The sequence below is a fragment of the Carlito syrichta genome, unplaced genomic scaffold, assembly GCF_000164805.1.
Source record: "Carlito syrichta isolate Samal-C Ts95f unplaced genomic scaffold, Tarsius_syrichta-2.0.1 Scaffold307058, whole genome shotgun sequence".
NCBI classification, from domain to species: Eukaryota; Metazoa; Chordata; class Mammalia; order Primates; family Tarsiidae; genus Carlito; species Carlito syrichta.
Genome location: NW_007251154.1, coordinates 48,996 through 59,870, shown reverse-complemented (window position 1 = coordinate 59,870; position 10,875 = coordinate 48,996). Strand labels below are relative to the sequence as shown.

The following is a 10,875-nucleotide window of genomic DNA, read 5'->3' as shown; positions in this document are numbered from 1 at the left end:
AAAAAAAAAAAAAAAAAAGCATTTTCAAAAAGAAAAGTAAAGCCCAGAAGGCTCCCAGAAGGCCTCAGAACAAGGCCTCAGAACAAAACCTCGCCTGGGCCCGCGCAGGCTTTTCCGAGTGACCGGCCTCCTGGACACACCCACGCTCCACCCACACCCAGCCCTGTCCCTGCTGTTCCAGCGTTTCTCCAAGTGCTGCTTCTTGCCTGGAAGGCCCCTTCCTTTCTTCCCCACGGGGCAAACTCCTGCTCATCCTTCAAGGCTCCTCTCCCACCAGCAGAGACAACAGCCCCTCTTCCCCTGTGTTCCTCGAAAGAACAGATGCTTGGAGAAGCCACGCCCAGAACAGCATGTTCCTGCTTGGTACCAGCTAAAGAGGAGAGAGATGTGGTCCTCAAAGGAGTCGAGCATTTAAACAAGCTGATGTCATCGATGCAGGCTTGTGTGCAGGGGACCGTGGAGGCGGGAGCGGGCAGCTCAGCCCAGGGAGGCGGGATGCCATCCCGGGATGTGAGACCATGGACCCTCTGCTTCTGCCGCGCCCTGTGCCCCTCAACCAGATTCAAATTCTCAGGGCCAGCAGGCCCGGCGGAGGGTTCGGTTTTGACTCCAGGGGCAGTGAGGCCCCATTCTGGAGGAGAAGTTTGGCAGGCTGACCATGTCACCGGTTCCCACGAGCGGGGAGCTCTACCTCCCACTCAGAGTTTCGAGGTACCTGATCCACTTTTTTTTTTTGGAGTTGGAGTCTCACTCTGTCACCCAGACTGGAGTGCAGTGGCCGCTCCCGGCCACCGCAGCCTCGACCTTCTGGGCTCCGGCGATCCTTCCGTCTCAGTCTTCCAAGTAGCTGGAACTGCAGGCGTGCGCTACCATGCCTGGCTAATTTTTTTGATTTATTGTAGAGATGAGGTCTCACCAAGTTGCCCAGGTGGGTCTTGAACCCACGGGCTCAGGCAATCCACTCACCTCAGTCTCCCAAAGCACGGGATTATAGGCTGAGCCACCGAGCCTGGCGACTGGCTGATTTTTTGGTTTATTGTAGAGACAAGATCTTGCTAAGTTGCCCAGGCTGGTCTCAAACCCCCGGGCTCAGGTGGTCCTCTCACCTCTGCCTACTATCTACTTTTTTTTTTAAGAGATGGGGTTTTGCTCTGCTGCTGAAGCTAGGGTACAGTGGCATGATCATAGCTCCCTGCAGCCTCAAACTCCTGGGCTCAAGTGATCCTCCTGCCTCGGCCTCCCAAGTAACTGGTAATACTGGTGGGCATCACCAAACCCGGCTCAATCTACTCCTGATTCCCTGTTTACTCCCTATGAGGGAGATCTCCAGTAAAATCCAGGGGTTCTGGATGCCACAAAGATAGAGGGTGGCTCTGGGCTTTGGGGAAGGGCAAAGGGTCCATTTGGAGAAACTCTAACCAATAAAATTATCTCCATTCGAGTAGATGGTTTGTCAGTGAGCTGAGATGCCACATGCATTTCACCAAGGTGACCAAAGTATACAGAATAGAAGACAGACTCCGGTGATGGTGATTTAAGGCTCTGAAGACAGGAAAGCCTGAACCCCACACAAGCATCATTCAAAATTGCTAAACAGCAGAAACAACCCAAATGTCCATCAACAGAGAAATGGACAGATAAAATGTGGTCTAGCCACACAACGGCATTTCATGCAGCCAGAACACGGAATGAAGAACTGACGTCTTGAAAACATGATGCCAAAGAAAAGAAGCCAGATACGGAGGACCACAGACTATGTGACTCTGTTTCTAGGCAATGTCCAGAGTACGAAAATCTAGAGACAGAAGATGGATTACTGCTTGCCAGGGTCTAGGAGCTGAGCGCCGTGAGGGGTGATGGCGAGGAGGTGTGATGATAATGATGTGAAATTGATTGCCATGGACGCACAACTCTGTGACTATTACTGAAAGCTACTGAAGTGTACACTTCATCTATCTATCTGAGTCAGGGTCTCACTCTGTCACCCAGGCTGGCTATCTATTCTATCTATCTATCTATCTATCTATCTATGAGTTGGAGTCTCACTCTGTCACCAGGCAGGAGTGCAGTGGCACGCTCATGGCCACCTCAACCTGCTGGACTCAGGTGATCCTTTTGCCTCAGCCTTTCAAGTAGCTGGACCTACAGGCACGCGCCACCACATCTAGAAAATTTCTTGATTTATCGTAGAAAAGAGGTCGCAACAAGTTGCCCAGGCTGGTCTCGAACCCCTGGGTTCAGACAATCCTCTCGCCTCTGCCTCCCAAAGTGCTGGGATGACAGGGGTGACCCACTGCACACGGCCTGAAGTGTACACTTTAAATGGGTGAATTGGATGGCATGTGAATAGCTCCATAAAACTGTTAAGAAACAAACAAGGGAATCTGACAACGAGAGCCTGGTCAGGCCCTGTCCACAGGAGAGAGACATTGCCTTACTATAAAGCCTGCGTGAACAGGCCATAGAAACTTGAACTCGCTTTGCTCTGACTTCGTAGGCACCGAATTCCTTCCTTGTAACTATTTTGGGTTTTGCGGAGGAGTGGCCTGGTTAGCAGATACAATATTCTGGTCAACAGACCGAGATATTGACCAGCCAATGGATAGATCAGCTTTGGGGTTTGCTAATTAGCGTCCTGTGATCCGGGTTGACAGGAATAAGTGTGTGAGGACAGTCACCCCATGAAGGCTGCCCCCACAGCCGTCCAGTCTGATTGGTCCCTCGGACACACCGAGTAGAACATCAAAGGCTGCTGAGCATCTGGGATCCTGAACTGCCCACCAAGCTTGGGGCAGGGATACGGTGAAAGGGGAGACCATTGTCACCTCCCTTCTCATCTCCTGTCCTTGCCCACCTTCAGCAAAGGGCCCTGTGCTAACCCTGCAACCTTGAGTTAACCTCTCTAAACCATCACCTGAAAGGCGGGGCGGATAACAGGACAACCTGACAGCTCCTGGCAGCTAGTAGATGTTCAATAAATGACCTGTATTATTAACCTGGGAATTTCCTGCTGGCAGGGGACAGGTAAAGAGATGGGAACAGAGGTCCTCAGGATGTGGCAGGACCACGGTGCAGCTGTGTGGCTGCTGTGTTATTTAACCTCCCAGGGCCTTATTCTTCTTGTAGGCAAATAAGAGGACTGGATCTGTGATTTCCTGAAGATGCATAAAGATGGGTCTTCAGGGAATGAGGACCGTGTAAGCTACTTTTAATACTGAAAAACCAAAATCAGGCCAGGTACAGTGGCTCACCCCTGTAATCTCAGCACTTTGGGAGCCAAGGTGGGAGGATTACTTGAGCTCACGAGTTTGAGACCAGCCTAGGCAATGTACCCGAGACTTTATGTCTACAAAAAAAATCAACAGATTAGTTGGGTGTGGTGGCATGTGCCTGTATTCCCAGCTACTTGGGAGGTTGAGGCAAAAGGATCGCCTGAGCCCAGGAGGTCGAGGTTGAGGTGAGCCCCATAATTGTGCCACCGCACTCCAGTCTGGGTGAGAGAATGAGACCCCTACTGAAAAAAAAAGCAAAAAATTAATGGAAATCAGTCATTTACCACCAAAAGGCCAAACACACTTACTAAAATATCAAATATTCTTTAAAAATTTAATCCTAGCTGGGCTCGGTGGCTCAGCTTGTAATCTCATGCTTTGGGAGGCTGAGGTGAGTGGATGGCCTGAGCCCGCGGGTTCGAGACCCGCCTGGGCAACTTGGTGAGACCTCATCTCTACAATAAATCAAAAAATTAGCGGGGCATGGTAGCGTGCGCCTGTAGTTCCAGCTACTTGGAAGGATGAGGCAGAAGGATCTCCGGAGCCCAGCAGGTCGAGGCTGCGGTGGCCGGGAGCGGCCACTGCACTCCAGTCTGGGCAACAGAGTGAGACTCCAACTCAAAAAAAAAAAAAAATTTTAATCCTGGTCAAGTGCATAGGGCTCATGCCTATAATCCCATCTGGGAGGTCTAGATGGGAGGACTGCTTGAGTCTAGGAGTTTGGGACCAGTCTGGACAACATAGCAAGACCTCGGCTCTCCAAAAAATTAAAAAAATTAGCCAGGTGTGGTGGCCTACACCTGTAGTCCCAGCTACTCGGGAGGCTGAGGCAGAAGGATGGTCTGAGTCCAGCAGGTTGAGGCTTCAGTGAGCTGTAATTGTACCACTGCACTCCAGCCTGGGTGACAGAGCAAGACCTTGCCTCCAAAAAAAAAAAAAGTTATCACTATTTGTTCACTATTTCTGTTTCATTATATATTTATACATATGTCCTTGACTGGCAAAAAGTGGGGAAATTATTAATAAATGCAGAATGTTATAAAGTTGTAATCTTTCAAAATAATTGGTTTATTAAGAAAAAGAATCTGCTGGGAATAGTGGCTCAAGCCTGCAATCCCAGCACTTTTGAAGGCGAGGGGATTGCCTGAACCCAGGTTCAAGACCAGCCTGGGCAACTTGGCGAGACCTTGTCTCTACAATAAATCTAAAAAATTAGCTGGGCACGGTGGTGCATGCCAAATGGTTCCAGCTACCTTGGAAGACTGAGGTGGAAGGATCGCCTAAGCCCAGCAGGTCGAGGCTGCGGTGGCCATGAGGGTGCCACCGCACTCCAGCCTGGGTGACAGAGTGAGATTCCAACTCAAAAAAAAAAAAAAGGAAAAAAAAAATCCAAGCTGTTCTCAAGGGAAGAAAGCTGGGTCATTAGACAAAATGATCTTTAAGGCAACTTCTATTCAAACTACTGTGAGCGGGTCCCAGCTACCTGATGACATCACCCAGACAGGCGTACCAGTGTTGCAATTCATTCTCTCCAGGGCTTTCACAGGAGGTGGCTTCACAGTGTGAGTAACCTAACATCACATTCAGTAAGGTACTCCCCTTTCACCCCTGTGCAGAGCAAGTGGGTGGGTTGGAAATAAAACCACCCAGGCTGAAGAGATCAGTCCCTGATAGATACGGATAGAGACAGCCAAGAAAAGTCATCTGTGTCCACAGACTTCAAGACTGTAAGGCCCTGGGTTCTGAATAAGTTTAACACATGAAACACAAATTTGTTTGTTTTTTTTTAAACTGGAGTCTCACACTGTTGCCCAGGCTGCAGTGCAGTGGCACGCTCACAGCCACCACAACCTCAACTTACAGGGCTCAGGCAATCCTTCAGCCTCAGCCTTCAAGGAGCTGGAACCATAGGCACGCACCACCACACCCAGCTAATTTTTTTGATTTATTGTAGAGATAAGGTCTCACCAAGTTTCCCAGGCTGGTCTTGAACTCCGGGGCTCAGGCAATCCTCTCACCTCCACCTCCCAAAGTGCTGGGATTACAGGCATGAGCCACCATGCCCAGTCATGAAACACTACTTTAAAAGTTTCTCCCCCAAAGCATGGCCATTTACTCAAGACAGTCTTATGCATGCTAATAATTTACTTCCCTGAGTCTCAATTTGTTCACCAAAAGAGTCTCTCAGAGGTTATAGAAATAAAAGGCCAATGGTCCTGGAAACTGTTATTTGACATGTTTGCTTCCTATAAAAAATATCTTTTTTTTTTGAATCAGGGTCTCACTCTGTTGTCCAGGCTGGAATGCAATGGCACTATTATGGCTCACTGCAGTCTCGATCTCCTGGGCTCAGGCAAGTCTTCCGCCTCCGCTTCCCAAGTAGGTGGGACTACAGGCACGCACCACCATGCCTGATTAATTTTTTTATTTTTTGTAGAGATGAGGTCTTGCTATATTGTCTTGGCTGGTCTCAAACTCCTGGACTCAAGTGGTCCTCGCACCTTGGCCTCCCAAAGTCCTGGGATTACAGTCACGAGTCACCCCGCCAGGCTTACAGCAGCATTTCCTAATGCATGCTCCTTAGAACATTCATTTCATAAAATATTAATAAGCATTTCATGGAAAAAAGTAATGTGGGAGGCAAATAAGTTTGGGACGTGCTAAACTAAACAGATTCCTGCAGAACTTCTCAGAATCTTTCATATACAAATGTACATTTCTAAAAATGGGACATAGTATGCAGTTTTTTGGGGTTTTTTTTGAGAGTCTCACTCTGTCACCCAGGCTGGAGTACAGTGGCACACTCATGGCCACCACAGCCTCGACCTGCTGGAACTACAGGCGCACACCACCACTCCCAGCTAACTTTTCTTGATTTATTGTAGAGACGAGGTCTCATCAAGTTGCCTGGGCTAGTCTTGAACCCCTAGGCTCAGGCAATCCTCTCGCCTAGGTCTCCCAAAGTGCTGGGATTATAGGTGTGAGCCACCGCGCCTGGCCAGTATGCAGTTTTAAAGCCTTTTTTGAAAACAGTGTACTCCTTCCTTCCGGGAATATCTCGTGTCCAAGAAAGACAGTTTGGGAAGCTTATCTTTCAGATGAGGATTGGCACGGCCATGTAAGCCATGTAACTTTCCCGAGCTTTGGTTTTTCCCACCCATTAAACAAGGACATTGATACTATCTCACAGTGTCATAAAGCCAAGATGGGCATGTGCAAAGGCTGACACACTGTGGGCCTTCAGCAAATATTAGTGCTCCTCCTCTAGAGGACAAGTTAGGCAGGAGGCGGTGGCACATGTCTGTCCTCCCAGCACTTTGGGAGGCCGGGAGGACCACTTGAGCTCAGGAATTTGAAACCAGACTGGACAGCATAATGAGACCTTGTCTCTACAAAAAAAAAAAAAAAATCAGCCAGGTGTGGTGGCAGCATGTCCCTGTAGTCCCATATACTTGAGAGGCTGAGGCAGAAGAATTCCTAAGTCCAGGAGGTCAAGGCTGTGGCAGTGAATGCGACCCTGCCACTGTACTCCAGCCTGGGCAACAGAGACCTTGTCTCAAACATAAAATAAAAATAAGTTGGGAGGCCGAGGCGAGAGGATTGCCTGAGCCCATGGGTCCGAGACCAGCTTGGGCAATATGGTGAGACCTCATCTCTACAATAAAGCAAAAATTATCTGGGCGTGGTAGCGCGTACCTGTAGTTCGGGCTACTTGGAAGCCTGAGGCGGAAGGATCGCCAGAGCCCAGGAGGCCAACAGTGGCTGTGAGTGTCACTCCAGCCTGGGCAACAGGGTGAGACTCTAACTCAAAATAAAAGAAAAAAGCCATCGTGGTGGCTCCCGCCTATAATCTCAGCACTTTGGGAGGCAGAGGCCAGAGAATTACCTGAGCTCACAGTTTCGAGACCAGCCTGGGCAACCTGGCGAGACCTCATCTCTACAATAAATCAAAATATTAGCCAGGTGTGGTGGCACGTGCCTGTAGTTCCAGCTACTTGGAAGGCTGAGGCAGAAGGATCACCTGATCACAGCAGGTAAAGGCTGTGGTGGCCTGAGCTAGCCACTGCACTCCAGTCTGGGCAACATAGTGAGACTCCAGCTCAAAAATATAAATAAATAAAGGGAAAAAATAAAATGAACCTGAAATTCTGGGGTAAAGATTTTAATAGTAACCGCTAGAAGAAAGTTTTCTATGATCTCTGGAATTATCTGTAACAAATTTTTTTTTTTTGAGTTGGAGTCTCACTCTGTCACCCAGACTGGAGCGCAGTGGCCGCTCCCGGCCACTGCAGCCTCGACCTGCTGGGCTCTGGCGATCCTTCCGCCTCAGCCTTCCAAGTAGCCGGAATTACAGGCGCGTGCTACCACGCCCGGCTGATTTTTTGATTTATTGTAGAGATGAGGTCTGGCTGCCCAGGCGGGTCTCGAACCCGCGGGCTCAGGCAGTCCACTCACCTCAGCCTCCCAAAGGCATGGGATTACAAGCTGAGCCACTGAGCCCAGCTTGTAACAAATATTTTTAACCCCCTCAAAGAACAAGGATAAGGCTGTGCATGGTGGCTCACGTCTCTAATCCCAGCACTTTGGGAGGCTGAGGCAGGAGGATCGCTTGAGTTCCAGAGTTCAAGGCCAGCCTGGGCAGCATAAGACCTCATCTCTACAGAAAAAAAAACAAAAATAAGGCAGGCATGGTGGCACGTGCCTGCAGTCCCAGCTACTTGGGAGGCTGAGGAGGAAGGATGGCCTGAGCCCAGGCGGTCAAGGCTGCAGTGAGCTGTGATCATGTCACTGAACTCTAGCCTGGGCAACAGAGTGAGACCCCAACTCAAAAAATAAAACAAAGCAAAGAACAGGAACAAAGCTGGGCTCGGTGGCTCAGCCTGTAATCCCAGCCCTTTGGGAGGCCGAGGTGAGTGAATTGCCTGAGCCCGCGGGTTCAAGACCCGCCTGAGCAATTTGGCCAGACCTCATTTCTACAATAAATCAAAAAAAATTAGCCAGGCGTGGTAGCGCGCGCCTGTAGTTCCAGCTACTTGGAAGGCTGAGACAGAAGGATCGCTGGAGCCCAGTAGGTTGAGGCTGTGGTGGCCGGGAGCGGCCACTGTACTCCAATCTGGGCGACAGAGTGAGACTCCAACTCAAAAAAAAAAAAAGAAAGAAAAAACAACAACAAAAAAACAAAAAACAGGAACAGTAGATTCCCTTACCTCTGAGAGCCAGGGGACAGGCTTGTTCCACTTCAAGTAGCTGCTATTACTGCTTCCACCTTGATCAATTTCTTGGTCCTACAGGAAGAATAAAGAATGAACTTAAGCCGGGCTCGGTGGCTCAGCCTGTAATCCCATGCCTTTAGGAGGCTGAGGTGAGTGGATTGCCTGAGCCCGCGGGTTCGAGACCTGCCTGGGCAACTTGGCGAGACCTTATCTCTACAATAAATCAAAAATCAGCCGGGCGTGGTAGCGCACACCTGTCGTTCCAGCTACTCGGAAGGCTGAGGTGGAAGGATCGCCAGAGCCCAGCAGGTCAAGGCTGCAGTGGCCGGGAGCGGCCACTGTACTCCAATCTGGGTGACAGAGTGAGACTCCAGCTCAAAAAAAAAAAAAAAAGAATAAACTTAGGTCGGGAGAGGTGGCTCATGCCTATAATCCCAGTACTTTGGGAAGCAGAGGTGAGAGGACTGCCTGAGCCACAGGTTTGAGACCAGCCTGGGCAACTCGGCGAGACCTCATCTCTACAATAAATCAAAAAACTAGCCGGGTGTGGTGGCCCACGCCTGTAGTTCCAGCTACTTGGAAGGCTGAGGAGGAAGGATTGCTGTGGTGGCCGTGAGCATGCCACTGCACTCCAGCCGGGGTGACAGAGCGAGACTCTGATTTGAGAAAATAAAATGAACTTGGTGGGAACGTCAGAATGAAACATGGGGGGCAGGACGGCATGCAGGGCCCCTTGGAAGTGCCTGTGGGGAGGGGCAAGGTCAGGAGTCACACTGTCCCTGAGCCCAGAAAGCCTGTCTGGTATTGCCAGCAAAGTTCCGTGCTCACGCTGGCAAGAGTCAGGACGTGCTGCTCGAGATGAAGCCCGCATGCCTGGAGCAGATCAGACATGGCATCTTCACTAAGTGACACAGGCTGAAACGGGAAAACCAGACCCGGTGGGAGCCTGGGGCTTTGGGGAGGCAGGATGGGCATCTCCGCCCACTCAGCTAGGAAGTACAGATGCCAGACTAGGATGCCAGGGGCTGTCTCTCTCTGCCTCCCATATGGCACTGAGTATCAGAGGTTTTCCCAAAGGTCATCGAGGCAGGGCAACAGAGGGCCCATGTTAATGCACCAGCAGGGAACATGGGCTGGCCAGACACATACCTGGAGACTCAACCTCTGGGGACGGTACCACTGGAGATTTGGGTCCACAGCTGGAATGTTCCTGCTGGCCAGAGCCTTGGCCAGTTCTCTCCAGCTGCCATGCCCTGTGGGAGGGAAAGAAGAGAGACACGCGGTCAACAGAACGTGAAGATCTCAGACGCTGCAAGACTTGGGAGGAAGGGAATCATCTTCCCCTCTTCTGCCCTCACTTTTTTCACGTGGTGCGTGTGGAGGGGAGGGGGCAGGAGACCGTTACACGCTTGGCCAAGGTCAGAGAGGAGTTGAGCTGACATCCTATGAGCAGTTGCGGCCTTCCATAAATCAGAGAAGGAGCCAGCCGGGTGAATGCGGACCACAGCCCTCCCACTGCCGACCCCCTGCAGGCTGACTCTTCCGGAGTCATGAAAGGCAGTAAGCTCTTTCCCTTCCAGCCCAGGAAAACAGCAGGGGGATCCCTAGCGGGGTGGGATTCTTCCCTGCTTCACCATTAATCACTGGGTTGCTGGAGGGAACCAGAGCTGGGGGAGCCAGGAACGGCTGGGCCTGGGCCTGGGCGTCTGTCGAACAGACTGATAAACTGCTGGAGGCCTAGGAAGAGAGGCCCAGCTCTTCCTGGGTTGATCTGGAGGCTGTGTGTGACTGATGTCTGCTCCCGGAGGGCTCTGGAACAGGTTGGCTTGCACACATCTGGAAAGGCGAAAAGCCAAAGCATGGCGAGGGGAGGGCAGGGACAGGAAACTGGGGTGCATGCAGCATGCACGAACAAGCACAGGGGCAAGGAGCTGCCAGGGGTGACAGCCGAGGAGAACCAGAGTCCAGTGGTCAGTCCCTGCTGGGATTCCTGGAGGTCTCCGGCGAAAAGGAGACTGCCTGGGCATGGCCGTGGGGCCTTGACTATGGGGAACCAAACCACCATCAGTCATAAACCGAAATCATAGAACATCTGGAGCTCAAAGGGGCTTTCAAATTCTCTAATCTTCACATCAGATGTGGAACCGGGGACCCAGGCTGGTCAAACGACACATCTAGTCTCACTTAACAAGTAGTGACAAGGCTGAGACTAGCACAGATGGACTTCACCGAGTTGTTACTGCCTCTCCAAAAGCTTCATCAACACGCCCCTGTTTCAAGACTAGCCTGTGTAACATAGTGAGATCTCGTCTCTACAAAAAACTAGCCAGAGCCGGGCTCGGTGGCTCAGCCTGTAATCCCGCGCCTTTGGGAGGCTGAGGTGAGTGGAT

General features: G+C 50.9%; 1 protein-coding gene across 1 annotated transcript in view; it reads right to left on the bottom strand.

The window, feature by feature from the left end:
- Nucleotides 1–10,875, bottom strand: part of B4GALNT3 (beta-1,4-N-acetyl-galactosaminyltransferase 3) — a 63,467-nt gene that overhangs the window by 29,798 nt on the left and 22,794 nt on the right. The window contains exons 3-4 of the mRNA XM_021715400.1: nt 9,635–9,738; nt 8,480–8,557 (exon numbers count right to left, since the gene is read on the bottom strand). Coding sequence (XP_021571075.1) covers nt 8,480–8,557; nt 9,635–9,738 — 182 coding nt within the window. The remainder of the gene's footprint in view (nt 1–8,479; nt 8,558–9,634; nt 9,739–10,875) is intronic.